This window comes from Drosophila yakuba, chromosome 3L (genome assembly GCF_016746365.2).
Source record: "Drosophila yakuba strain Tai18E2 chromosome 3L, Prin_Dyak_Tai18E2_2.1, whole genome shotgun sequence".
NCBI classification, from domain to species: Eukaryota; Metazoa; Arthropoda; class Insecta; order Diptera; family Drosophilidae; genus Drosophila; species Drosophila yakuba.
This window is the reverse complement of record NC_052529.2, coordinates 8,801,658-8,829,451: the sequence shown is the minus strand read 5'-3', so window position 1 is coordinate 8,829,451 and position 27,794 is coordinate 8,801,658. Positions and strand designations below refer to the sequence as shown.

Here is a 27,794-nt window from a genome sequence, read left to right as displayed (position 1 = left end):
TTATCATGATGTAAAATATGTATTCAAGTGAACTTCTAGGTTCTTTTGAGTATATAACATATCCGAACTGCGGTCATATCCTTAATCGGCAAGTTCATTTTATGAGTAAATTTCTTTTCAACGATAAACAAGGGAATTTAGGCGGGTCAGCAGGGAATACTGTTTGATGAATGTGATTGTTTGCCCAAGCCAAGTAAGGCTATTTAATTCGCCAACCAAGAACATCGATCAACAGTCGAGCAAAACTCTTAGTTGCAAATGTTGTAGGACTTAAACTCAACATGCGATTTCCTTCAGAGATTTTCTGTACAGTTCTGCTTTTTATTTTTGCGAGGAACTCAAAGGCAGATATTCCAGAATGCAACTATTTCGACACGGTCGATATTTCAAACGTTGAAAGACAAAACGATTCGTATTTATACGATGACATCCCAATTCCGGCCAACCTCACTGGAGACTACGACTACAAGATGTTTGGCCGACTAAGGATGCCGGATGAAAAGCGTTTAAGGGCCTGCGTTTGCAAACTGCGTCCTTGCATTCGAATCTGCTGCCCAATCAAGTACACTTTGGCCAACGGAAAGTGCGTTGATGGTCTCCAGGAGGAGCTCGCCCGGTTAAAATCCTATATATACCTGACATCAGCCACGGACCTATCGACGAAGACACGAGTACCATTAACCGAGATGGCTATTATCAGAGATCAGTTCTTACCTTGCGATGAAATGGTGCAGCTCAAGGATGAGTTTACCTACGTAGAGGTTTGTCATCCAGTACTTTAATAACTGGGCCTAACAGTTTGGTTTTAGAATGGAACGCTTTTAATCCCCGATGGCCAGTTGTCCATTGAAAAGCAATACTACTGCCTGTATCCGTATCAGTTTAATTCGGACTTTCCAAACTCCATGTGGATAGTGAAGCACAGCTGCATAACTTACATGTATCCTGGATATAAAGAGAGTAATGAAATTTATTATTATATAATATTTAACGATTGATATTTTCTGTTGCAGTCATAACAATATCAATTATATGCTTTATTCTGACAATCGCCGTATATTTATACATCAAGGATCTGCGCAATGTGACTGGCAAGTGCATTATAAGCTGCATGGTCTCTAGGTTAATCCAGTATTTGATCATTTTACTAATTAATATGAAGGTATTGAACAGTATCTGCTCTCTAGCTGGTTAGTTATTGAATTCGTCTAGTGGTAAAAGATATCCCTGAAAATATAAAAGGCTTCTCGCAGGTTACAGCTTGTACTTCTTCTGGAGAGCTTCCAATCTCTGGCTCTCCGTCATCAGCTACCAATTATGGAAACTCTTGACGTCGCTCAATCGAACCGAACCTACTTATAGGTTCCAGCTGTACAACGCCTTCGTCTGGACTACAGCCGCCGTCATGACAGGAAGTATTTATATGGTTAATCTGATGTGGGAAAACGATCTCTATAAGTGGAACTGGTTGCCTTTGGTCGGTTTTATTAAGTGCGGTGCCAAATGTAAGCTTTCAATCGTTACCAAGGTATTGCTTTACTATATTGAAACAGTTTCGAGCACATCCTCCTGGATCTACGAATCTGGGCCGTCGCTGATCCTAAGCACTTTCAATATCGTCATGTTCACCCTGACAGCCATTTACATACGAAAAGTAAAGGGGGAAATAAAGAGGTTCGCACATGAGGAGGAGGGAAGGATGGGCTGCATCCACATCGACAGCGAGACGTGAGTCATGCGTGATAAGTTTGGACCTTGGTAACCTAGTTATCCTTGCCGTTTTATCAACACAGCTACCTGCAGTTTCTGCGACTCTCCGTCGTGATGGGCCTGACTTGGATCATAGATGTCATTCCGTTTTCTGCGAGGTTCGAGTTCGTCTGGAAACAGATCATTATGATAACCGACTATTATCACTACGCGTTTGGAATAGTACTTTTCACTCTGCTTGTGCTGAAGCGCAGTACATTAACTTTACTGATGAGGTCTTAAGTGTTTTGGCAATACCCTCGTAAACTCTATAATTTTAATACATTTTTGGAAAAAAAAAACTTATTTCAACTCCAGTATACGTATTAATTGCCTTGAAAAAAATATATAGTTTAAAAAGCAACGTAGTTCAAACTGCCAATCTGTTACCGCTACAAGCTCTTCATTTAGCGAGCCTTTGGTCACACTGATGCTCGAGCAAGTTTCGATTCGCTGAAAAACATCGATAGGTATCGCCAAAAACAATCAGCTGCTCCGCTTGTAGTTTTGCGATTTCATTGCAATTTTAATTTGCTAAACTATTCAAAGAGAAATACGTTGGAAAACATGCCGAACGAAAAAGCAGAGGACCAATCAGGTCAAGAGCTGAAGCAGAAGGCCAAGGAGGTGGCCGTGGCATCGGAGGCAATGCTCGAGAAGGTTGTTGCCGGCTTAAAGATCCAGGACACGGCATCGACGAATACAGCCGGAAACGAGGATGCGGAGCAGACTGATGGTGCCAAGAATGAGGCTTCAGTGTCCGCGGATGCAAGTAAGTTTTCGATATGCCAGTGAAAACCCAGTTGAAGGCTCCTCCTTCGGCTGAAAAAATGAGGTTAGGTTTTGTCGCGAACTACAGTCCAGCTTCTTTAACTCGAACTTGCAAATGCTTTATATACATATGTGCGTGCCTATGCGGACACTACTCTTTCTAAATTCCAAGTCCGTTTTGTGTGCAATTTTAAAGATAACAGCAATCTAAAAAATGAGCAACTCATGAATAACAATAAATATGAATATGTATACTTGGATAAGGTAGCTCTATATTACAAAATTACAAAATATATGACATAAAAATTTCTACTTCGTTGATTTCATTGACTGATGCTTAATTGAAATCCCAAATTTGGCATCTCGCTGTCAATTGTTAAGCATTCGAAACTAGCTCACTGCCAGATTGCCTTAACCTTTTTATGATACAAATTTGTCATTTGAACAGTGTTATGCTACTAGCTAATTTAATCGACAATTCGTTTCTTTCAGGCAAACAGGCCTTGCTACAAGCCGTTTCCGATGCGATGGCCAGCACCCGCCAGATGGCCAAGAAGTTCGCATTTTGGTCCACACAGCCAGTTACCAAGCTGGACGAGCAGGTGACCACCAACGAATGCATTGAACCGAACAAGGAAGTTAGTGAGATTAGAGCGGAGCCTTACACTCTGCCAGGCGGCTTCAAGTGGGTGACACTGGACCTGAACGACGCCAATGATCTCAAGGAGCTGTACACGCTGCTCAACGAGAATTACGTGGAGGACGATGATGCCATGTTCCGGTTCGATTACCAGCCCGAGTTTCTGAAGTGGTCGTTGCAGCCACCTGGCTGGAAACGCGATTGGCATGTGGGCGTTCGTGTTGAGAAGTCCGGCAAACTGGTAGGCTTCATCTCGGCCATTCCCAGCAAGCTCAAGTCGTACGACAAGGTGCTGAAGGTAGTGGACATCAATTTCCTATGCGTCCACAAGAAGTTGCGAAGCAAACGGGTAGCTCCAGTCCTGATTCGAGAGATAACGCGTCGCGTCAATCTGACGGGCATATTCCAGGCGGCCTATACAGCTGGAGTAGTGTTGCCCACGCCGGTAGCCACCTGTCGCTATTGGCATCGATCTCTCAATCCCAAAAAGCTTGTAGACGTGCGCTTCTCGCATCTCGCACGTAACATGACCATGCAGAGGACAATGAAGCTGTACAAACTGCCCGATCAGCCAAAGACAAAGGGCTATCGCCGGATCACGGCGAAGGACATGGATAAGGCCCACAAGCTGCTGGAGGACTACCTAAAGCGTTTTCAGCTAAGCCCGGTGTTCAGCAAGGAGGAGTTTCGTCATTGGTTTACGCCCAAGGAAGGTATTATCGACTGCTTCGTGGTAGCCGACGAGAAGGGCAACATCACTGATCTGACCAGCTACTACTGCCTGCCATCGTCTGTGATGCACCATCCGGTGCATAAGACCGTTCGTGCCGCCTATTCGTTCTATAATGTGTCTACAAAGACTCCGTGGCTGGACTTGATGAACGACGCACTGATCTCGGCACGAAATGTCCAGATGGACGTGTACAATGCCCTCGATCTCATGGAGAACAAGAAGTACTTTGCGCCGCTAAAGTTTGGCGCCGGGGATGGAAACCTGCAGTACTATCTTTACAATTGGCGTTGTCCATCAATGCAGCCGGAGGAGATTGCCCTGATACTCATGTAGTCACCTCAATACCTAAGCTCACATTATCGCCCTGCCTTTCACAGCTAACCTCCTCCGCTTTCTTCACCCTGCTGGAAGTGTCGTGCGGCTGCTTTGCTTGGCTCCTATTTACGTAGCTATTACCTGTAATCTTCAGTTATTCCAGCGAGGAAAGCCCTTTGCGAGTCATACACCCAAATAGCATCATTGTGAAAATTGCATTTTGCAACGGCCAAGCTTCGATATTTTTTACCACACAAACGAACACAAACTGTATAAAATGCGCAGCAATATCAATAAATATCTAATGTTTATTTGTACCTTGTTTGCCTATAACTGACAAACTATTTTTCGGCTCTTTTCAATATAAAAAGATTTTTAAAATATTGTAATGTTAACAAAAAGAAAAAATAAATAAATATTATAATTTTTTTAAAACGGATTGACGTGTTTTTGCCCACTGTCTTAGCCGGCGATAGTCTGGCAACTCTGCCACATAGCCATTGGTCTGGCAGGGCTGGTCAAAAAGCGCGCGCTAAGCGAAAACAGCTGCACTTGTATTGGTTTGTTAGTTAACGAAATCTGGTTGAAATGTTTGTTTCCTCATATTACTAACAATTAAACTAACACGTCGACATGGACGATTCGGTGTTCAAGCTGAAATACCAAAAATACAAGCTGCGCGTCAAGTTGTGGGAGAAAGATTTCAAGAAGAAGAATGGCCGTGTTCCATCAAAGGTGAGATTGGGAAGCGAATGTGACAAGTTTGCTAACTGGTTGACCTGTTGCAGTATGATATTAGGGAGGCTAGTCAGGAGATTCGCGACTCCTACAAAATGTACTACAAGCTGAAGACATCCTTTCTGGAGGAGACGCTAAACGATGTGCTCAGCGAAGATGGATACGATATCCTGGAGATGTCACAGGCCAGTGATTTGGGTGTGAGCATGCTGGACCCGGACCTCAGTCTTAATGGAGGTCCCCAGCTGCCCCTAGATATATCTGGGCTGGTGGAGCCACAGAGCTCTGCTAATCTGGAGAAGATTTCACAGTCGGCGGAGGGCTCGTTCTCTAATCTCGACGATCTGCCCAATCGTCAAGTACTGACCAATCTGGTCAATCGCGATGAAAACCATGTCATTCGCAAATTTGAGGCGGTGGAGGAGCTGGCAATCAACCAAAATGCCTGGGGCGTTAATGTGAGTAAGAAGCCAGCAGCTCCACCACAGCCTTTAGAGTCCTCCAAATCAGCTCCAATACAGGGAAAGCAACCTAAAGCGGCCGCTAGTCTTAAGCCCAGCTTGAGTGCCAAGTTATTCCAGTCCACGCGCGGATTTGCCAAACGAAATCCTCGGAAGCCGCTGTCACGTAGTGTCAGTTCCTCTAGTTCCACCACTTTACTTAGCTCAATTCCCACTGATCATCAGGAGGAACTGCCCGACTTTGAGACCATACTCATACGCAAAGCACAGGAGTACAAGGAGAAGGAGCAGGCCCTAGCTATCAATCCAATGCTGGCCGGTGATCACAGCAAGGACAGTATCAAAACCGTTGTGGACGACGGCTGGCTGCAGCGGAATACCAAGGAGAACACCCTTGAGGAAGAGAAACCATTTGCAGAAGCAAATAATATCAGTGGTCCCAAGAAAACAAACTTTGGCCTGGCCAATCTTGATTTGAGTAAACTTAAGCCCACCATTAAGGAGGAACAAGTTGCGCTGGCCAAGCCCGAACAGGTGCCAAGCACGCAGGAGCTGCAAACAAATAAGAGTGCTACCATGAACCAGAAACCAGCTCATCCCAGTCACACACCTCCTGCATCCAGCCAACAATTAGCTGCTCCTAAAAGTAAACCTCGACAAAGCGAGCAGGAAACCGAATCGGACTCTGACTCTGTTGTGGCTGAGAGTGAAGAAGAGCCGGAGCCACAGGAGTATCGGCAGCTGGCAAAGCGTCGCAAAATAGTTTCAGCAGCATCAGGAGCAGTGGAAGTAGCCGCCTCAGTTGAAATTCCCAAGGAAGTCGAACCAGAGACAGAAACATTTACTACAGAAAACCCAGGAACCGAGGAATATGGTATGGATTTCTCTGCCGATGAAGATCAGGATGCCACATATGTACCAGAGAAAGAAAACAAGGATAAGGCAAAGCGCAAACAAGCCGCAAAACAAGCCGCAAAACAGAAGACCACTAAGCCTAAAGCGGAACCAAAGCCGAAAGCTGAGAGGAAACCCAAAGTCAAGGGTGAAAAGAAACCCAAGGTGGAGAAGAAGCCCAAAAACTCTAAAAAAGTCATTGCTGCCGAACCGGCTCCTGATCCAGAAGAGGATGAGAGCCAGCCATTGAATCCGGAAGACCTGAAATACGTGCTGGCCTTGGAGGCGGGAGATCTTACCTCCGTTCCTCGCATTAATGTGCAGGACCTAGAAGAAGCTGATGCTACCGCTCAGCGCTATATTAGAACCTTTGCCGCTGGATCCAACACAGGATTATCGGAAGGTTCCAACATCCGAGTGGATGAAAAGAGAGCCGCAGCACGAAAGAAACTTGAGGAACGCATAGCAGCTGGTAAATTAAACGAGAACTTTGTGACAATAAACATTCAAAAGAAGAAGTTCGTCCGTGGCAAAAAGTCCGTAAACTTCAGCAAGTATAAGAAGCAACAGTGGCGGAATAAGAAACGAGTGGCGGCCTTGAGTGGGCCCGACATGGATATGGGTGGCTGTGATGGCGGAGTGCTCACCTGCTTCCAGTGCGGCGGAGTCGGACATTTCGCTCAGCAGTGCAAGGTGAAGGGAGATAGCCTATTGCCTCTTTCGGCACAGCTGGAAGAGGATCCCTCGCCGTTTCCCACACTTGCCGAGGCCCAGGAGATGGCCAGCCAAGGAGCATTGGTGGCACACAGTCGCAACATCTCAAGGCTGCCACAGGCGGCCAATGCAGCCATCCTGCAAGGCGATGAGTTCAATAAGTCAGAGGACGAGGACCAAGAAAGCAGCAGTGATGAGGAGGGACAGCATCATCCAGATCCGAATTGGTCTAGCGATGAAATGGACGTCGATTTCGAAGCCCTGGATGCGGCCGTGGAAGCTTCCCTAAGTCAGCCGGACTCGCAAGAGAAAGCCGCTTCACCTATTAAGACATACGTCGGCCACAAGATTCCCGAGCAGTTTCTTAAGGAGGCTGGCCTGGACCCCAACGCACCCAGTTCGAATCGCAGCCAGCACGGTGGGGTGAAGCCCCTATACGATCTTCTTCCGGATGGCAGTGTCCAGGAGACGACACCGGAGGTTCTGGAGGCACTACACATGTTCGGTCACACCAACTTCAGGAAAGGTATGAGGAACCTTTCCCAATGGAATAATTTCATTGTAATCTGTTAAAATCATTTCCCTCTTAGGTCAGGATCGCGCCATTATGCGTACTCTTTCCGGACTCTCATCACTAGTTACACTTAGCACGGGCAGCGGTAAGTCCTTGTGCTACCAACTGCCCGCCTATCTGTATAGCCGTAAGGTGGGAGCTATTACGCTAGTCATCTCGCCATTGGTGTCGCTTATGGAGGATCAGGTGACCGGAGTGCCGCACTTTCTGCGAGCTCACTGTCTGCACACCAATCAGACGGCGCCGCAGCGTATGAAGATTCAGCAGATGATAGCCAATGGGGAGATTGACATTCTTCTTGTCTCTCCGGAGGCGGTAGTTGCCGGGGAAAGAGCGACGGGATTTGGAGCTATTCTTCGTCAGCTGCCGCCCATTGCTTTCGCTTGTATAGACGAGGCGCATTGTGTGTCCCAGTGGAGTCACAACTTTCGTCCCAGCTACCTGATGATCTGCAAGGTGCTGAGAAAGAATCTCGGTGTTCGCACGGTGCTGGGGCTAACGGCCACAGCCACATTGCCAACGCGTGTGAGCATTATAAATCACCTTGGCATAACAGATGGAGAACGTGGTGTTATTAGCGATATCCCATTGCCCGACAATCTAGTGCTGTCCGTCTCCAAGGACGATAACCGAGATGCGGCGTTGCTTCAACTGCTTAATAGCGAACGGTAAGACCTAGCCCACCGCCGTAACACATGAAGGAGGCGCAAATACATTTCGATCATTCTAGTTTCGAGCCCTGCCAATCCATCATCATCTATTGTACGCGTCGGGATGAGTGTGAGCGAATCGCTGGGCTTATTAGAACGTGCGTACAGGATCGCAGGGAACCAGCTAAGGATCAGTCTAAGAAACGCAAACGTGTGAACTGGCAAGCGGAGCCCTATCACGCCGGAATGCCCGCTTCCAGGCGGCGGACCGTTCAGAAGGCCTTCATGGGTAATGAGCTGCGCATTGTGGTGGCAACCATCGCCTTTGGCATGGGCATCAACAAGCCGGATATACGCGCCGTAATTCACTATAATATGCCAAGAAACTTTGAGAGCTATGTGCAGGAAATTGGTCGAGCAGGTCGCGACGGGCTGCCATCCCACTGTCACCTCTTCTTGGATGCAAAGGGTGGCGACCAGAGTGAGCTGCGTCGTCATGTGTATTCGAACTCTATTGATCGGCATGTTATCCGTAAGTTGCTGCATAAGATTTTCGTGCCATGTAGCTGTGACAAGGATGCTGCCAAGGGGACAGCACCGCCGATCGCCCTTGAAGGTGATGGTCCCAGGGTGCATGTGTGTCCGGGGCACGAGATCGGCTTCTCCGTGGAGAAAACCGTTGAGATGCTGGACATCCCGGCGGAGAACATATCCACGTTGCTTTGCTACATGGAGCTCGACCCCCGGTGGTGCATCAGTGTGCTCAGCTCAGCATATGTGATGGTCAAGATAATCTCCTATGGTGGACCCAAGTACCTGAAGTAAGTTCTTTACAAATTGTCGACATATAGTATGTATGTCTTTTAAAAACAGTTAATGGTATTGTAAATTAATGTATTCGGTTTTCCCACACACAGGCATGCTGCAAAGGAATGTCCACCATTAGCCATGGCCATTGCTTTGCAGATAAGGGACAAGACTTTTAAAGAGGACTCGAACATCATTGAATTCTCGGTCACCGATATCGCGGCAGGAATTGGCTGGAATAGTGGTGTGGTCAAGTACCAACTGAAGGATCTGGAGTGGGTAAAAGGTGAGATGCTACTTCGTTCAAATATAGTTCCCTTCAATTATTAACTAATCTTTCGATAGTAAATGGATATCCCAAGCGATCGCCCATCACGGTGAGCTTCTATGATTTGGGATTCCGTATTAAGGTGCCGGGCGACTTTACCGAATCAGAAATCGACAACGCTCTGGACACTCTCTATACGCGATCCGTAAAACAGGAGCGTACGCAGCTCATCCAGCTGCAATATGTGGCCCATGGACTGGCTGCTGTGGCCTATAGCTCTTGCGGCCAGTGCTGCAGTGCGGATTTTCCGCAGGATCGGGGCGAGCAGCTGAAGGCTATCGTGCGCAATTACTTTGCCAATGACTATCCACAGGATTTGGAGCTGGAAATAGAGGTAATTCTTTACCAACATACTTCCATTACCTTGTTTCATCGCCTTCCGCTCTGTTCTTTAGCCCAGTAACGTGCCGGATGAGAACATCATAGACGACGTTCATGCCCTGATAAACATGTACCCGGACAATACATTTAGCGGAAGGAATATTGCGCGCATCTTTCACGGCATCACGAGCCCTAACTATCCGGCTGTCATCTGGGGACGCTGCAAGTTCTGGCGCGCTCACGTCAAAGTCGATTTCAATCGCATCCTGCAACTGGCCAACATGGCTATCATCAAGAGGCGTACGTGACCGTGATATTAAGATGAAACTCCACCGGGATTCTCTTATGTATTCGATGCCGTGGTTAACTAATTAATAGCTTCATGAATTTAAAAATATGTGATGCCAGTCAATAACATTTTATTCGTATAAGTCTGAGAGTAGAAACCTAAATTACAATTTTCTTACACTATGCTTACAAACTATAAAATGAATGTTTCTATTTAAAACCTCTAAAATAAAAAGGTTTTGTTAAATATGAAGGAGAATGTATGACCTCCGATGCAAGGGTCAATTAGCGCCACTTAGATAAAGTAAACAAATGCCAAGCTCGTTTAGAGGCAAATTGCAGCTACGGCTTTAAATAATTCAGCTGAAATCAATTCGTTTCAGCCCGTAAAGAAACAAAGATGCGGCTGAGTCATTCCCAATAACATCACGATATGGATAACTCCGGTCGAAGGTGTCATCTTCAAATCGGAGTCTAGCCAAAGGTCGTCCTTCCTCAGTTCACACGAACGCGATGCGAACAATCCAATGGGGGAATCCAACTACAACCCAGAGCACAGACAACTGGAAACAGAGAAACATCATTGAAGTTGTCGGATCAGCGAAGCGTTTGATAAAGGTTTTTTATGACTTGGCCATTTTGTAAGGCCTTTGGCTTCTCGTGCCGTTGTTGTTTATAATCATAAACGAGACTCGAGTACACAAAAGTCGACCCAATTACAACTTGTTTGTTCTGAGAGTGAGACATCAACGTCATCATCCTCGCTCCATGATCATCCATATTGTGCAGATGGCCAGCAAAGCCATCGAGCAGCGAGCTGACCTTGCCTCCGATTTTACTCCAGTTTCGAGGCATAAGAGGCGAAAATCAATTGAAGTGGTAGCAGGCAAATACCAAAAAGCAACCTAAGAAATAAAAAGAATACAAAAGTAAAGGAAAAGCAGCGAACAGCTTGACTTGCAAGCTGAGGCAATGGACAACATGACGTATGCGGAATATTAAACAATTGCTGGCAGTCCAAAGAAAATGCCTTGAAATGGGGACTTTGAAAATATATTCTGATTGTTAAAATGGTAAGGAATCGTTGTAAAAAAAAATGCCTGTAAAATCTTTACATTGCTATCATATATCCAAACGCTCACTAGCCAACTTTAGCACTTCGCTGACAATTTACGTACCTGCTTCAGGCCACATTCTGTTGGCCAACTGGCCGTTCGATTGAGTTCAACTACGACTATGGCTAAAGGCTACCAGAGCTGACCCTGTTCGCACCTCGTTATGCTTCCACTGGCATTTGGCCGTGCTCCTTCATAAGTACTCCAGTATCTGGTCAATGTGATCTCCTCTCGTTTTACTTATGCCATTTTCTGCATGAAATTTCCCCCAAAGCGCTGTCTATCAGCATCATCATCATCCACTGTGAACTTTGCAATCCGATCAGGCTGGGTTCAGATGGTTTTGGCCTTCTAGTCAGTTTCTTTTATATTTTTGAATGGATCTTCCATTGGCTTCAATCATCTCCAGCAGCAATTGCTAACGTTGTGGTAATTGGTTTTCCTATTTCAGCTTCTCTTCGCTTGGCTGCGAACCGAAATTTGAGTATTTCTTGTCACTTTGCTGGTGAATAATTTTGATCAACATCAAATGGCAATTCAATCAGTTATTCTTGGCATTCTCCTGGCTAATTTTTTTGAATTGACTAATGGTAGTTGTAAATAATAATAGAACTGAAAGGCGCTGAAATTGATGGGCCAACTGAAGAACCGACGGAAATGTCTAGGATTCATAAAAATCATAAATATTTAAGATTTATGTCTGTCAGTCACTCATCAAACGTTTATTTAACTTTATCTTTTTGACCCTTTTTTTGTACTAAGTTATGCTATATCTCATTTTGGAAATCTTCATTTTTCATCTTTCTAAAATCACCCAAGTTTTTATTGAAACCGCTTTGTAGCCTAGTTTCAATGTATTTACCTATTTCGCAAATGCAAATTTGTCACGAGGAATTTGAAAAAAAAAAAAGCAAATTTATTAAAATCAAGTCACTTAAACGAATGACTGGCAAATAACAGGAAAAGATATCAGAAAACATTGGGTAACTCAACTGCGGCCAAATGCACTCAACTAATCTGAAAGTGACAAAACAATTTCGCAAAACAAAGGCAAAATTCGATTTTGACCCATATGCGGCAGATTCTGCACTCTGTTAAGCAAAACAATTCAATGGCTTGATTACAAAACCTATCGACAATTTGCCACAATTTGTGGTGGAGTGAAACCTTTTAGCTTTCAGCTTTTTGCTTTCGGCTTAGATGATGTATGGTATTTGGGTATTTGGGTATTTGGAGAGTGCCGCCAAGGAAGGAAGGGGTGGAGTTGCGCAAATCCGAGACAAAGACTGGCCCGGTGATGATGATAGATCATGGCGGTGCTCTTCTTTAATTTTTTTTTCTTGTAATTTTTCTGTTTATTTTGGCTTCTGGCGGAAGCCACATGGCATGTGCCATGTGGGATGTGCGATGTGGAATGGCTCCATAGGATGTTCTCCTCCGTTCGACTTGAAACTTGGACTGTTTAGCATATTCATTGTTGATTGCAGCGCCGTGATAATTATCATTCCTCAGACTTCTGCCGCTTTTGCTGTTCTGCCTTTAATTACCTTCCTCTTCTGGCTTTGCATAATTGCATTGTTGTTGCCGAAATCGTCATTAGAATTTTTATTTGCACAATAATCAAGTCGGTCCAAAGTCATAAAAAAGGAGAACAACCCGAAACCGAACTGTATTGTTTTTGTGCAATGGCAGAGAATTCAGTTATTCTTTTTTCAGTTTTTCAGTTTTGTTTTTTTTGGTGCGGAGCAGCGAACTCCAAACCAGAACAATGAGAACTTAATGCGTTTATCCAAATGTTTGCGGTCTGTTTGCCAGTATTTTTACATTGGTTGCTGGAAGGCGGGGTATGTTTCGTTACCGCCACAGAACTGCAATTGACAAATGATGCTGAGGAGGAACGAGGTGATGAATGAACTGGCCGGGAGGATGCAGTCTTACACAGCCTTGAACTACTTCAACTGGCTAACTCGGATAAAGTTGGTTGATGGATGTGGCCCCTTGAATGGAAATAAGTTCCTAATAAGTATGTTCAATATGCACGATGGACAATTTTTAGACCTTTTTTAAATGAATTCCCATAAATCAATGCCCTATAAAGACTTTAAAAGTGCACAGAACTTAACATGTACAGTTTATGGCTAGCAGAATATATTACCAAGTTAATGAAAGGCATATCACTGATCAATAGGTATAATTGAATGCCCCCAAAATTCAAAAATTGAGAGTACTTATCCAATGCTCCATTGATTTAAACCACATGCTATAAAACACTTGTGGTTAAAAACCGATCAGTTAGAGGTCAGCCCACGCTGACCCTGATGTAATGCCATCAAAGGTAATCCAATTCTCCACACAAAAGATGCCCCTTCGCCGGCGCATTAAAAAACATTTCTAAACTAATTTAATAAATTACCGCATTAGGCCCATTAAAACCGACAACAGAATGGAAACGGAAAAGCTAAGAGAAAAATGCGTTTACTGTCATATCATAACATTTACGGTGACGGGAAGCCGACATTTATAAGGCACATAATTACTCGATCATTGTTTTCGTCGCGTATTAAAACAATTTTCAAATGAAGAAGCTTTACCGCCACCGCTGATGATGATGACTACAATGGACCTTCAAATGGGTAAAAGTCAAGGTCGCCAGCTCGGCGTGTGAAATCATTGGAAATTAATTGTGGGTGCTAGGAAAACACTTCTGCTCCAATCGATTAACTATCAATTATCCGAAAATCAATTGGGAAACGAAACCTGCTTTGCAGGTTAATAAGATATGTTCAAGAAATCCATTGGACAACTTGGACTCTTGTCCATTTTTAGTGGTCCGGTGCAGTGCAACTGGCGCTGATTAAGGGAATTTCTCACACAATCCAAACGCTGAAACGCCGAAACTCGCTCACAAAACCAAAAACTAAGCCACGAAAGACGTTTGGCAATGCCTGACGTCTGCAAATGCCTTGCTTTTCTCGAAGGTGAACCAGAATGCAGCAGCCACATCTCGGGGTCCCAGGTCTTGAGACTCCGTCGATGTCTCAGCAATTGAAGCGCACTCAATGAACCGGATTGCCACCGTGCACATCTTTTGAAAGTGAGCGGCTCGGCTCAGCGGCTGGGACGGCATCAATTCTAGAGCAAATGGATGTGTCTTGCTGGCGCAGCGATGGAAATTTATTGCAGCATTTTATTTTAATTAGTCTAATGTATGATCATTTTTCGCAAATCGAAATTAAATGCTGTCAGTTGACGGGAAAATGGGCCGTAATCTCTTAGGCAACATCCCCAGGAGATTACAAGTTCTAGACATTGTGTAATTTATAACTAGTCAACTAAGAAACAGCAAGAAGTTTCTAGGACCTGAATGGAAATTATAGCATAAGACATTTATCTTTACAAGCGAACCATGTTACAAATTATGATAATACCATTTTACTGTGTTAAATATTAAAAAAAATATGTGGTTTATACTTGTACCAATACTTGCAAAATATATATAAATATTACCAAATTTCAATATTAACTACATGATTGCGACGTTTTTTGTTATGATAAAATATGTTACAATTTTTGTTATTTGGCATCGGTCAATTAGGTATTTTTCTCGACGAAGCCAATCGAGTTCGTTGCCTAAGTCTTTCGATTATCGGCCGCTAATGAGCGAAAATTTCGCACTAAGCGTGACAATTAAATGGAGTCGCTATGGAGATGGCCAAGTGACATCACAATCACAAATAAGCCGAAATTTGCACTAATTTTTCGCTGCTTTGCAACAGAGCCAGGCAAACGTCAACAAACCGCGAAAGCAAAACAAAAGCCGACCGCGCTTTTTTTGTGTAGGGCATCCAAAAAAAAATCCCCCGCACTCATGAATGAGAGAATAACTGCGATTTGAAGAGCCGACCAGCCGAGCGAGGCATCAATAGACACGATGATTTAGTTTTTCCAGCCTCGTCTCTGCGATGATGTTGCTCTTTGGCAATTCCAGCGATGACGAGGTGGATTTAGCCGCTGGCAGCCTCGCTCATCTGCAGAGAGTCCGCGGAGCCAGCGCTCTGCTCTTGAGTATAAAACTAAAATTGATGCGAATTTTTTTACAACTTTTGCATCAACTTCAAACGCGGCAACACGTGCAGAGCCCCAGCGCTTGCTCCTCCGTTCGAAACGAAGTGAGTCCGATTCCATACGATACGATACGGCTCGATCGGATCTGTAATAAATTGCGGCGTGTGTTTTATTAGCGCGGCAAAGTGCGTGGCATTTAAATAGTGTTGGGCGTTGAGCAATCGATTGCGCAAATTAGTTTTCAAGAGGGGCCGCAAATGAAAAAACATCCTTAAGAACGGATAAACAGAATTCAGCCCTTGCAGCACTCAGTTTCTGTATAAAACTATTGTAGTTCTAAAGGATAAGGCGCCTTAATTAAAAACTGTTTGAATATGGTGTTATTTTTGATAAGGAAGTGTCTTAAGAAGACTAAGCATAAAGAAGGAAGCATATAAGGAATGACATTCAAATAAAGTGTTTATAGGTCTAGAAATGTGCAAGTTATAAGAGGTTTAATAAAACTTTGCACCTTGACTATCGCATCTAGTGGATTACTGACCTGAAAGCTTTAACTGCTATATTTTTTAACTACAGATAAATGTTGATAACTAAAATGTTACCTAAATGTTAGATACTTTTCAATTAAAATGTGCGTACAAAGTACATCTCTTTAACAACTAAAACCTAAGTTTTCATTAATTTTTAATGCGTTTTAATGGTGATTAGATTGAAAGGACAGCCCCTTTATGTTCTTCCATAAAAAGCGTGTACTGAAATAAGCAAATTACGACGAACAATGTGTTAAACAAGAATCCAACGCAATATCGTTAACCCCGACTTAAGCGACTCGAGTTACTATCAATTAAGATCCATTAGAAGCACACAATCCGCGGGCACAAAAAGTGAATGCAACCGGCAGCAGCTGCAACATCGCCGTCAGCAATACTTGATTGTCCATTAGCAATTGCGGTTGCCTCCTCTCGTCCGACTATAGAAAACATTTAGATATAAAATCTAATTATATGCCGCATAAGCCAAGAAGGAGAAGATGTTTCCTTTCTAAAAAATTCCGACAAAAATTATGCTGCGCGCACAAAATAAATAACATCAACCCACTCGACTCGTTTTGTATCGATTTTCGTTTTGTATCTTTTAGATAGGAAAAAATCACATTTAAATTACGGATTACCAAAAGAAAAATTTACAAAAAAAAAACAAAACACCAAAAGCCAAAAAAGCAACAGACATCATGGCAGCCACAACAACAGCAGCGAACAAATTACCGCAGCAGCAACACAGACGGCAGCAGCATCTTCAGTGGAGCGCCTGCATTATGATAGTCGTGTTCGGACTGTTTTCAATGCTGGCAGGGAACTGTGTCAATGGGGTAAGTGGAGTCGTCTTCTTCCCTATCCCCATCCTGATCCCGAACTCTGAAATCGAAAAACCCAAAAGAGCAAAACGCCACAAAACTTCACAATACCCCTTTGCCTTTTGAATCGCTTTTGTGGACCGCAATCATGGAAAATAGCTATTTTTCCATGGGCCTTTTATGAGCTTGGGAAATGGCTTATTGAATAATTTGGCCAACATTGATTTGACAACTTCATTGGCCGCGTCTGTTCCCATTCGTCTGCATCGTTGCTGTATCAACATGAGCAACTGCAGCAGCCGCAGCCGCACACAAAAAAGTGTCATCTGAGATAATTTCCTACATTCATTTCGAGTAAAAAGATTGCGCACACCATTTGTCTCTTGTTTGATAGGGATCTAAACCAGCAACAACAACGGCACGCCAGCAACAACAAACTCCCACGCAAAGTTGCAGCCACGGCAACAGCAGCAACACCAGCAACAATTACAATTGTTGCCTCTAAAAAAAAAAACAGCCCAAAAAAGCGCCTGTGGCCCCCTTTCACCCTTCTGGCCATCTTCTTTTCATGCAGCATGCCATTTTGCAAGAAGAGGCCAAAAAGCCAGAAGAAGCGGCAGTAGATTCGGGGCTCCCAAGGGGAAGAGGGGCTAGCACACGATGCAGACAACCTGTCTGCCAAAGTGTTAGACAACTTCTCACGTCTTGGCCAGAAACACACAGAGAAAGGTGAACCCAAAGCTGCCTCAAAATAGGGGACGCCTCTTCCTAAAAAGGTGTCGTCGTGGGTTTTGGCTTCCCTAATTTAAATACTCTAACTATGCAGCGATACTTTAATACATTCACTGATCTTTTAAAAGGAATTGAGTATTTCTAAGTCAATCTAAAAAGTATTTTCTGGTTAGAACTACTATTAACCAAGAGACATACTTGTTTTCAGCACTAATATTTACTCACTTAAATAGCTAAAATAACATTTTTCAGGCAGCTCAAAAAAAAGGGTGAGCAACATTCGCTTTCTACCATTTGAGGCACTCTCCGCTGTGTTGCATTATCAATTAGCCTTGGTGGCCCCTCAGCCGCGCGCTCGCCAAACAGAAATAAAGGGAAAATGCAGGGAAAATTAACCATTTTCCAGCTGTAACTGCCGTGGCCCATCTCGGCTGGCTTAGCGGGTTGGTATTTAAAGGAAAACGGTCTGGTCTGCACTGGGCAAAGGTTGAGAGTGGAGGGTAATAATTGATGGTGGGCTTTTGTCGAGAGTGGCATCTTGTCCGCTTTTTGGGTTAGTAAGGCAATGGGCGGTCCATATAGTTTGTTGTTTAAGTCTTTTGTTGCCGCTGAAAATGCTAAAAGCCCCTGGAAAGTTATTAGCGTGAAAATTGCAAGTGATTGAGAAAAGTTATACCGAAAAACGAGGCAGCTCGAATTTGCAATGCAATCGAAATGGGACTGGAGTGGAAGGTGCATACTTGTTGCAATTGCACTTTGGGAAATAAGTGTATATTTGTTCAATATGGTGTTTGTGTATGTAAAAGATATCAAAACTGGGATTAATTTCGTTTGGTAACTTGTATCTGAAGTAATAACTTTATGCTTAAAGCTCCATAAAATCCTTGATTAAGATGTTTTTGAATTGCCCATAAACTCCCAAACTTTTCCCATGAAGAAACCCCCTGCTGCTCAGCCTTTTTCCCACCCCATCAATGTGCTGCACATTGCCAATCACTTTGCCCTGTCCCAACGTATTCAATTAGCATAAACTCAGCATTAACCCAAATAGACAAGCGCCAACGGCGGCAACTTTAACCCCCTGAAAAAGGGAGAGAGATTTATTCGAGCGTAACAGCGGCAACAATGGATAATGGGATAAGAAATCGAGGCAAGATCAAGATAGACAGCAAACGAAGATGCAACACACTGGCGCTCAAATGAGGCTGGAACCAATGGATGCGATGCTTGGCCCAGATGGATGGTTCCCCAGTGAGATCGACACAAAAGAATCACACATCTCCTCCAGCTTCGATACGTGGTGTGTTGTGATCCGTGCTGTAGCCGCCGGAGTTTTATTGTTTTATTTTGCACTTTTCGGCTTTTCATGGTTTCCTACGCATGAGATTGACAGTCGGTTGTCACATGGCACCCCCCCCCCCCCCCCCCCTCCCCACCAGCTCTGTTTGCGCCCCCAATTACTTGCAACTGTTGCAAGTGCACAATTTTCAACACTCGCTGGTTCTTTTGTTGGTTTTTTTCGACAGCCTTTTTTTCGGCTATAGCATTTGCATTTTAAATTTCTGTTTGTGTGGCAATTGTTTTAAATTGTAATTTGTTATTGTTTAGAGTTCATTTTGTTGCTGCGCTTGGGCAATGTTTGCCAGCCACATGTGCCACCACCACCACCACCCACAACTGAAGGTCGCTGAAGCGCTGCTTGCGCTGAGATAATTCACACGAACGATCCACAAAGTCATAATTTCTGGTGTGCGAGGGAATCACTCTTAACTGCATTATTATTTATTCTATTTACTGCGTTTTAAGTGTTTCGAAATGGGGCCAAAGGTGTGAAGAGTTGAATTTCACTGATTAACTAGATGTTATTGCTTTCAAAAGAGCCCCTGTATAAATACTTGATTTCATGTTTCTTAGCAAATCGATGGCTACACTGCTGGCGAGGATTACCCCGCCTACGACTCCGTGCCAAAGGGTCTAGCATTCAATTGCCAGGGTCGCCAGCCGGGTTACTATGCGGATACAGAGACGCGTTGTCAGGTGAGGTCCAATAAAACACAGTAAATGTATAATGACTATATGAAAGTGATCTTAGGTCTGGCACTGGTGCCTCCACTCGGGCCATCAGTACTCCTTCCTCTGTCCCAATGGAACCGTATTCAACCAGGCGGTCAGGGTCTGCGACTGGTGGTCGAATGTGAACTGCGAGGGATCGGAGCAACTCTACCAGAACAACGACGAACTGTATCGCATCCCAGAGCGCCAGCAGCAGCAGAATGAAGTATGATATGAGGCCGATGATGAGTATAAGATTGGGACAGCAAACGGAACCAGACAGCGCGGCGGAAGACAGCGGCAATTTCAAAAGCAACAGCACCAACAGCAGCAGCAGCAACTGCAACAGCAGCAACAGCAACATCAAGCAATCAACAGCAACACGGCAATCGGCGGAATCAACAGCAGCAATAGAATCGTAGATAGCAGCAACTACAGTAAAATGACCAAAAATAGCTTTAGAGGTAGCATGAGATTTACCACACCAAGTACCAATCCTCAATCGTCATACTCATCATCACAGCAGCAGCAGCAACAGCAACAGCAACACAAGCAACATCAGAAGCAACACAATTCTAGTAAAAATAGCGAAAGAAAATCAAAGCCTAGTAGCGTTAACCATAGAGATAGGGAAAGCAACCAAACTAGATCTAGGAACCGCACTCACAATACCCCTCAATCCGGCAAGAAGAACAACAGCAACAGCAACAGCTCAAGAGGCAAACAGCGATATAATACGAATAAGTTCGAAAACGACGCGGAGCTCAAGGATTACAAGAGCAAGATCAAGAACAAATACAATATCGATTATGATCATTCTTTGGATGAAGAATATGAAATAATCGAGGCCATCGAATGAGTGAACATAGCTTTATACTCGTTGTTCTCGATGTTGTTGTCACACAAATGCGACCCCAAATTGGCGAACTTCCATCTGAATGTTTTGAATGTTTTGAATGTTACCCAAAATTTACCCGTTGTATATATGTTAAAGCATAATCACATACCCTTCATTGTTAAATACACACAACCCCTTTCATTTAAATTTGTAAAGAAAAGTATTGCTTGTGTTGTGCACAAAAGCAAAATAAAAATACATCTTAAAAAGTAACTGATTTTTTGTTCAGTGGTTTTCAATCAAGTTTAAAGTTTTGGTGTAAAGCAGTTCAGGTGAGTGGAAAATCGTTCAGCTTTTGAATGCGAGCACTCAAGATTTTTAATTTGAAGAGAAGTTCGTTGAAAACGAAGACGATTAGTTAAGTTAAACCTTCTATGGAACAGTACAAAAATATTGTAATAATTCCCATTATAATTATATTATAATAATATATATTATAATAATTATCTTCATCTTTGCGGGCATTAGCAGTTTTCTTAGGAAAACAAAAACGTTTTAGGTCATAATAAAATGTCAAAATTGTTTACAAACAAATAACACCTTAAATGTATGTTGTTACAGAAATGTAGGACATTTGAATATGTTTACATTGTATTTCAATTCCCATCTTTAACTTCATGCTTCATTCATTGGCTGATCTGCATAGCAACTTTTTCGGTCACTTGCACCAAGCTTCTCAGATTTGTAAGCTTTCGATACCGATTACAAAGTCAATTTTCAAAGTAATCCACTCGTTCTGAGATGCGGCTTTTATTTCACTTTTAGCGGTATGTACAAATAACACACTTCAAGCTATATTTTTTAAAATCAAGTTTCATTCTTTTAGTGGTCCGTATAGCACAAGTTATCAAAATGATGCTATATATGCTGGCTATAGATGTCATTCTATATTTCCTGCTCTTTCCCGATTTTCCTTTATGGGCTTTCTTGCTTTTCAAGTTGGTGTTTATCAATAGACCGCTGGAGAGGGTTGGAGTTGTTTTATTGAATGCCGTAGCCAAGTGGTATATATATCCATTACTGGTGAAATGGGTTGCCTTAGAGGAAGCAAAATTGAACTCGGAACACCTTTAATTTCTTTATAGTGCAAAAATGAAGTAAAGAAAGTGAAGTAAAGAAAGTTTTAGTGACAATTGTTCCATGAGATGTTTTATATCATTGGTAAATTCTTAGAGTAAGAACGTAAAAAACATAAATAAACATTAACATAAATTGCTGACTAAGATCAAAACGAAATGCTATACGGACTTAAAGAGCTTTAGGGCAGAAAAGAGCTGCTTGCTACAAGATTTCAGTAGAGCTTTTAGCAACTTAAATTAGTTCGTTAAAATAATAACAAGCAAGCAGTCAAGGAACTGGGAAAACGGATTTGAAATATTTAAATACATAAAGAGAAATTATTAATAATGGAAATGTGTACGTATTGTGCTGAATTTATTGATTTAAATCTAGCATCCAAGCTTCAAAAGAAAGCTTTTCGCGATCTCTTTCTGCGATAGGAGTGCCAGTTGTCCCACTCGCACACGAAATCTTCTTAAAGCTCAACTTGACAGCAATCAGCTGGAAGCCATATGGTATATAGCTTTTGATCCGTCTAAAAAGAAGAAGCTCGAAAATTATCCAAAAATATTTGTATGTGCTGGCGTCCGTTCGTGTTTTATATTGTTTACTGACTTGATAAGGCGATGATACCCCGAGCAATGGATAAATAATGCGGTGAGTTTGCCGCACCACAAATGATCTTATGATAAAGCCTCTGTCCGCCTTTCAACCACAATGGGAGTACAAACAGCAGCAAATTGGGGAAATGCACACAAACGCGGCCTAAATGGCTGGTGAATGTTCACTGTGTCGTTGAAATGGGAAAAGGAAGCAGACAGTGGTTAGTAGACATTCGTAATGAGTTAGCTAATCGCCCTTCACCGGATTAGCATCCCCAGCAGAGGTCTCATAGGAAATGTGGGTGTTGGGATCATAACAGATCACCGGAGATATGTGGGTAGGTTTATAGGTTTTATAGGGCGAAAGTAAAACATAACTTACTGCTTATCGGATTTTGAAAGGTAAATGTATATTGAAAAAAAGGTGGGCTAGAATAAAACAGGCCATAGAAATATTTATATATAAGGATTTCACGTCGTAATAATATTCCTATTTAAATGCGTTAGTTTTCAAAATAGCAAAACACACATTATATTGCTTTTTAAATACCAAACTGACAACGATTGTTTACCTGCACAAATATAATAATATTTACTAAAAAACAGAAAAACCTACAAATATAACAAAAAGGTGTTGAAAACTTGAGTAATGCACTGCGCACTGTAACACTTCGTTCAAACATAATCGTTATCCATTCCATGATCGCCAGCCGAATTTGAATAACTCGAAAAGAGTGAGCTCGAATCGAAGAAGTAGTTCAAGTTTTCAGTTTGAGTGCCACAACGGGGGATTGAGGCTTCATTTCCGCGTACAGAGAGGCAAAATAATTATATATGTTATATATGTATATATAGGTAGATATATATAGGTACATATGGTACACCTACGCAATGGCAGTCGTACGTGCATAAGAAATAGGCCGCTTCCAACTGATGCGGAAATAACGCGTCTAAAGGCAAATGAAAACCAATTCAAAAATGCATTCCAAAACAGAGCCCAATCCAAAACAATCCAAAGCGAAACGAAATGAAACCGAGAAGCCTAATTAAAAGTCTATTTCAATTTCAGTCATTAACCGAAAGAGGGACAAAGTGTGACACCGATTTCGGTGCGCCCCTCGTTTGCTGGGAATTATAAATCACAAAATGTTACTTTTCTTGACCATTCACCCACATTTGTTTTTCCCCACATTTCGGTTTACGTTTTTTAATGGCCAAAAAAAAAATACAAAAAACAACGAAGAAAAAAGGCAACGATGAACTGGTAACTGGAGTCAAGTTAACACCATTTGCATTATGCAAGTGGCTTAAACAATATTTGGCTTTTCTTGCCGTTTCTTTGTTACGCTTTGCTGGAAGTGTCCACTAATTAATATGCAACTAAATAATTTACAGTGTGACGCGAATTTCATGCAAAATCTACGAAGGCGGTGCCAAACGAGAAATTATTTAATTAACTCGACTTCATGATGTTGAAAATGTCTTCAATAAATTGCGCAAATTCAATTCATTTGCCCACAAGGGATGCTGTATTTTGATCACGAAACTTCAATGCTCTTCAAATAATATATATTTTATTAAAATAGGAAAAACTATTAAAGAAGCATATATATACTGTCATAGACAGTACCAAATTGTATTGAACCATAAAAAAAGCAACTTTTAAACTTACCAGAACGTGTGATGTTACCTGGAAAGGGCATTTCCGAGTGACCAGTGTCCAAAGCGAGACGCGTACACAATTCGCAAATGTCAGAAGGTCTTTCAGGTGTCTGGGTCTGATCTCGAAAAACCGGTAGATCCACGCAGCAGCCAACTCATTCAACTTATCGTCTCCATGGTGGTGGTGATGTGGAGAGGTGGCTTCTGCGAAATCTTCTTGCCCACTTTGGAAGGCGAATCTTCTCGAGACTCTGCCGATGCGACAGGTCAGTTTGGACAGTTGCCAATCGGCTGGGAAGATCGAAATCCTTCCCAGAAACGAAGGCTATCCACTCTGTATGCCATATTTGCAACTGGTTTTCGTTTTTTTCTGCCCAATGCAGTTTGCGTTTTTTTTCCTGTCTTATAAATATGTTGCGTCTGTTTCGCATGCGTTTTGAAATTAATGCAAAACATTTCGTTGCGGCTCGTTTTCCGAGTGCTCCAGCAGCGAGGCGTCTTTCGAACGGCTCTCCTCCAAGTTGAAGTTGATTTGTGTGCTTAGTATAATGGCTGCGATTATCGAGTTGCCGAAGAGGAGACTGCTCCTCCGACTCCTCACCCCACTGGGTTTTTTGAACATCTCGTCTTGGCTAAGGTTAAGTCGGTTTGCGTTAAGCGATTGTCAAGTGTATTCAAATCCAAGAGATGCAATCTCCGGCCAGTTTTGACTTGGCTCCGTCTCGAAATTGTCGATCTGCCCGCTGACGAATGGCAGCTGGCAGGGGCGTAGTCTTCAAAGGGGGTCATCTTACCTTAGTCTCGGCTTGTCTTCCATTTAGGTTTATAAGCAGTTTTAAAACATACAAACAGGGTCAATTAGGTTTTAAGTGGCTGCCATTTTTGAGCGATCTTTGAACTATTCGAAATTAATCTCCCAATGATTTAAAGCACGATAATTGGTTCATTATCAGGGCCAAAACGGAGGTGAAGTGAATTGAACTTGATTATTATTTCTTTGGCTTTGATTATTTCCAAAATTTGATTGATTTCTTTTTGTGAGGCCACTTTGGCAAACATGTTTAATATGTTTATTTTGGGAGATTGCCGTTTCGATCATTTTGTTAATGGTTGTTTGTTAAAGAGGCTTTCTTATTTACTACACTATTTTACATTCCATGCTGTCTCTCCATTTGTAACTTGTTTTATTCATAAACTCGACTACTTTTCCTATTATTCTGTCTTTGCATTATTATTTATAGCTTATTACAACATCTCTGCCCAAAATCCAAGGCCCAACCTGACAAATTCGATCTGGTTTCCCAGCCAACACACACTTATTTATCTCCATCTAAATATTCAATCTAGCCAAAAAATCATTTTCCATGCTAATTAAGTAATCCGACCTGCCCCAAGCATGAAATCTCCATGAGATCCCATGCCGATCACACCTAGTGCTCCCATTTTCGGACCACTTTTTCGCAATCCAATTTGTTTACCCTCCGCTCGACTTTGTGTGTGTATCAAATTAATTTCCAATCAAATTAAAACGAAATTTGTATTTACAGGAAGCCATTTTAGGAGTCTGAGACAACGGCGAAGAAAGGAGAAAGAAAGGCCGACCGCAGCGATAATACCCAATGACCCAAAACAAATTAGCATAATCAAGGCGCCCAATGCCCAATGCCCAATGGCTGACCATTGAGAGATACATCTATAGAGAAAATACACGCACTTTTGTGCCGCGATCATTAACGCGATCAAATGCAAATGAGGCGACATCAGTCAAGCGGCCGAAAGCGAAATGTGCATCATCAGCTCGATAAGTTTGGACTAGCAGCTTGGATTGCATAATAGAGCCAACATCAAACAACAAACCACAAACGACCTCATTTCGGAAATCGCAAAACACGCTGAACACGCCGAAGATAGAGCCAAAGTTTTGCATTAAGTATACGCAACGTGGGCCGCTACAATGGATCTAATGGAGCTGCTGCATCAGCTGTTCCTTCACATACTCGACATATTCAAGATCTACGTCAAGTTTGCACTGATCACGCTGGTCATCTACTTCCTGGCCGAGTGGTACATACTGCGATATGGAGCAGAATTGGAGGCCGAACTGGACGCCCATTTGGTGGAAGGTGCCGAACTGAGAGAGGAATCCCCCGAGCGACCCGAATCGAATAGCACGCTAAGCAAGGTGTTTCGCTTTGTGGTAAACTTTTTCATCCTCTAAGCGACTGGAAGTCGACTTGAACCCACTTGTCAAGGTCAATCGCACAGCTGAATCGCTGGCTTTTTCGCGGAATTGCAATTCAATTCAGGCAGCCACAGCTCAAGGCTCCCGTCAAGAGAATGTAAAAATCGAACCAGTTGCATTTAACAACAGAAAATACAAAACAAAACTAAGGAAAAAAAAAAATAAAAGCAAAAGCTGCAGGGTAAACACAATCTTTATATGTAATAAACAATAACAATAAGGAGCTGTAAAAAAACAAGTTGAACTGCTTTTTTTTTTGTTGTTGTGAGCGAGCACAATAAGGTATCAAAATCGTTCATTACATTCGATTCTGTTGGGCAAGCAAATGAGAATGACTCAAACTCGGTTTTGGGGTTGGGTTTTCATGAATTTGGGCTAATTACAAACAGAACCGCAAGAAGTTGCCACAATATATTTCCATTGCAGAAGTGGCACTTAAGGAAGTGCCATATAAACTGAAATCTTAATGGCCTTTTTAAAAAGTTCTTCAGAGTGCTCATGGATTTATAATTGAAGTTGAACAACAAAGCAGAAGAGTTGCATTTAATGCCTTAATGTAAGTCTTTTTCCTTAGTGTGTGTTTATTTATTTTAATTGCTTCTTTATTCAGTTTTTCCACTTCTGGATTTTTATTACTCCGTGAATTATAATTGTAAGTTATCGGAGGTATAGCGCGGTTACTAGTAATGGACTATAATGCATTCGATTTAATTAATTCAATTTTTTGATAAAAAATAATCAGTTTTTTTTCGATAGCAGTAAAAATAGTCGTCCAAATGTGGAATGCCATACCTCGTTGAATTCGCAACAAAATTCCCTATCGATCCATGTACATACATTGAAATGCTCATTTTTGCCCATTTTTCGCAAATTTTGATGATGGTACGTACCCCTTATCGAAAATGCAAAAATTTGTCAAATTTTTTTTTTCGAAAATCAAAAAAGTAGGTTTAAACATAGTTAGCTTTGTTTATTATCAGCACAAAACAGTCTTTATCTTAGCTGTGCTGCCATTTTTGGCTAAGTTATGGCGAAAACGACTATTGAAAATATCCGATTTTTTACAAAAAATGTTTTTTCGATTTTTTTTTATCAAAAATAATCGGTTTTTTTTCGATAGCAGTAAAAATAGTTGTCCAAATGTGGAATGCCATACCTCGTTGAATTCGCAACAAAATTCCCTATCGATCCAAGTACATACATTGAAATGCTAATTTTTGCCCATTTTTCGCAAATTTTGATGATGGTACCCCTTATCGAAAATGCGAAAATTTGTCAAATTTTTTTTTTTCGATAGTCAAAAAATTTATGATAGACATAGTTAGATATGTTAATTACCAGCACAAAACAGTCTTTATTTTAGCTGTGCTGCCAATTTTGGCCAAGTTATGGGGAAACATTTTTATCCATGAATGTGTAATTAAGAGTTAATAGTTTATTGTTATCGCGGACCACCCCTTTGAAACAAGTGCAATTGGCACGAAATGTAATTGTTATCAGCTACATCCTAAGTACCTGGCAATAGTGGGCTATGGATCTATTGATCGATGGCTTGTTGTCGATGGTTTTTGTAGACCAGTTAAGTAGTAGTTACAACACGTTGTGATATCGTTGTTGCTAGTGAGTGCTACCTGCAACAAATGTGGAATACCGGTTCAACAAACCGTTCGGTTCGACCCACACAGCTCAACACATACATACAAACAGCCGGGCGACACGGTGCTCCCATTCTCACACAGATACAGATACAGGGACATGGATACAGATAGAAATACAGATGCAGATACTTTGAACGTAACTAGCTGTGAGATGTGAGCCACAAGGCACACGCCGCTGGCGATAAAGCACTCGACAATTCCGCGTGCTACAGATACACTCACCGATTCCGATACAGATACAGATACAGATACTTATTCCAGGCCGAGTTGAGCCTGGCTCTATTCCAATTTGAATACCCAGACGGGCCAAGTGGAGTTCAGTTGACTTGAGCCGGGCTCAGTGCTCAAATTCAACTTTCACATGCGGAACGA

General features: G+C 42.4%; 7 protein-coding genes across 8 annotated transcripts in view; 6 read left to right on the top strand and 1 right to left on the bottom strand.

Moving 5' to 3' along the window:
- The first annotated feature begins 42 nt into the window (after nt 1-42).
- Nucleotides 43-2,097, top strand: LOC6533413 (probable G-protein coupled receptor Mth-like 7). The gene is made up of 6 exons (XM_002094095.3): nt 43-761; nt 810-960; nt 1,014-1,190; nt 1,254-1,505; nt 1,554-1,728; nt 1,794-2,097. The coding sequence occupies exons 1-6, from the start codon at nt 282-284 to the stop codon at nt 1,990-1,992; spliced, it is 1,434 nt and encodes a 477-aa protein (XP_002094131.1). The 5' UTR covers nt 43-281; the 3' UTR covers nt 1,993-2,097.
- The window catches only part of LOC6533408 (helicase POLQ-like), a 42,784-nt gene continuing 15,711 nt past the window's right edge, over nt 722-27,794 (bottom strand). Inside the window, exon 9 of one of the 2 annotated variants that reach the window (XR_005561170.2) lies at nt 722-945. The gene's annotated coding sequence lies outside the window, so the exon portion shown is untranslated. Of the gene's footprint in view, nt 946-20,913; nt 21,277-27,794 lie in introns of those variants that run through there. The other variant, XM_039374249.2, reaches the window with a different exon arrangement.
- Nucleotides 2,214-4,519, top strand: LOC6533412 (glycylpeptide N-tetradecanoyltransferase). Its single transcript, XM_002094094.4, has 2 exons — nt 2,214-2,521; nt 3,013-4,519. The coding sequence occupies exons 1-2, from the start codon at nt 2,317-2,319 to the stop codon at nt 4,224-4,226; spliced, it is 1,419 nt and encodes a 472-aa protein (XP_002094130.1). The 5' UTR covers nt 2,214-2,316; the 3' UTR covers nt 4,227-4,519.
- On the top strand, nt 4,734-10,184 carry LOC26534889 (ATP-dependent DNA helicase Q4). Its single transcript, XM_015194508.3, has 7 exons — nt 4,734-4,943; nt 4,997-7,541; nt 7,606-8,257; nt 8,320-9,060; nt 9,157-9,332; nt 9,392-9,708; nt 9,770-10,184. Exons 1-7 carry the CDS (start codon nt 4,842-4,844, stop codon nt 10,001-10,003), a joined length of 4,767 nt encoding a protein of 1,588 aa, XP_015049994.1. The 5' UTR covers nt 4,734-4,841; the 3' UTR covers nt 10,004-10,184.
- Nucleotides 14,568-20,470, top strand: LOC6533411 (probable basic-leucine zipper transcription factor O). The gene is given in 3 exon segments (XM_002094093.3): nt 14,568-16,532; nt 19,164-19,286; nt 19,342-20,470. Coding segments are annotated over 3 exon segments (1,080 nt in total). The 5' UTR covers nt 14,568-16,394; the 3' UTR covers nt 20,161-20,470.
- Nucleotides 21,052-21,332, top strand: LOC26535988. Its single transcript, XM_015194507.3, has one exon. The coding sequence runs from the start codon at nt 21,052-21,054 to the stop codon at nt 21,271-21,273; it is 222 nt and encodes a 73-aa protein (XP_015049993.1). The 3' UTR covers nt 21,274-21,332.
- Nucleotides 21,761-26,002, top strand: LOC6533410. Its single transcript, XM_002094092.3, has 2 exons — nt 21,761-21,915; nt 25,070-26,002. Exon 2 carries the CDS (start codon nt 25,477-25,479, stop codon nt 25,738-25,740), a length of 264 nt encoding a protein of 87 aa, XP_002094128.1. The 5' UTR covers nt 21,761-21,915; nt 25,070-25,476; the 3' UTR covers nt 25,741-26,002.

Coding starts and splice junctions, on each gene's coding strand:
- LOC6533413 (XM_002094095.3), top strand. CDS start 282: ATGCGATTTCCTTCAGAGATTTTCTGTACAGTTCTGCTTTTTATTTTT. Junction 762..809: donor ATGAGTTTACCTACGTAGAG/GTTTGTCATCCA, acceptor GTTTGGTTTTAG/AATGGAACGCTTTTAATCCC. Junction 961..1,013: donor GTATCCTGGATATAAAGAGA/GTAATGAAATTT, acceptor TTTCTGTTGCAG/TCATAACAATATCAATTATA.
- LOC6533412 (XM_002094094.4), top strand. CDS start 2,317: ATGCCGAACGAAAAAGCAGAGGACCAATCAGGTCAAGAGCTGAAGCAG. Junction 2,522..3,012: donor TTCAGTGTCCGCGGATGCAA/GTAAGTTTTCGA, acceptor CGTTTCTTTCAG/GCAAACAGGCCTTGCTACAA.
- LOC26534889 (XM_015194508.3), top strand. CDS start 4,842: ATGGACGATTCGGTGTTCAAGCTGAAATACCAAAAATACAAGCTGCGC. Junction 7,542..7,605: donor TCACACCAACTTCAGGAAAG/GTATGAGGAACC, acceptor TTTCCCTCTTAG/GTCAGGATCGCGCCATTATG. Junction 8,258..8,319: donor CAACTGCTTAATAGCGAACG/GTAAGACCTAGC, acceptor CGATCATTCTAG/TTTCGAGCCCTGCCAATCCA.
- LOC26535988 (XM_015194507.3), top strand. CDS start 21,052: ATGATGCTATATATGCTGGCTATAGATGTCATTCTATATTTCCTGCTC.
- LOC6533410 (XM_002094092.3), top strand. CDS start 25,477: ATGGATCTAATGGAGCTGCTGCATCAGCTGTTCCTTCACATACTCGAC.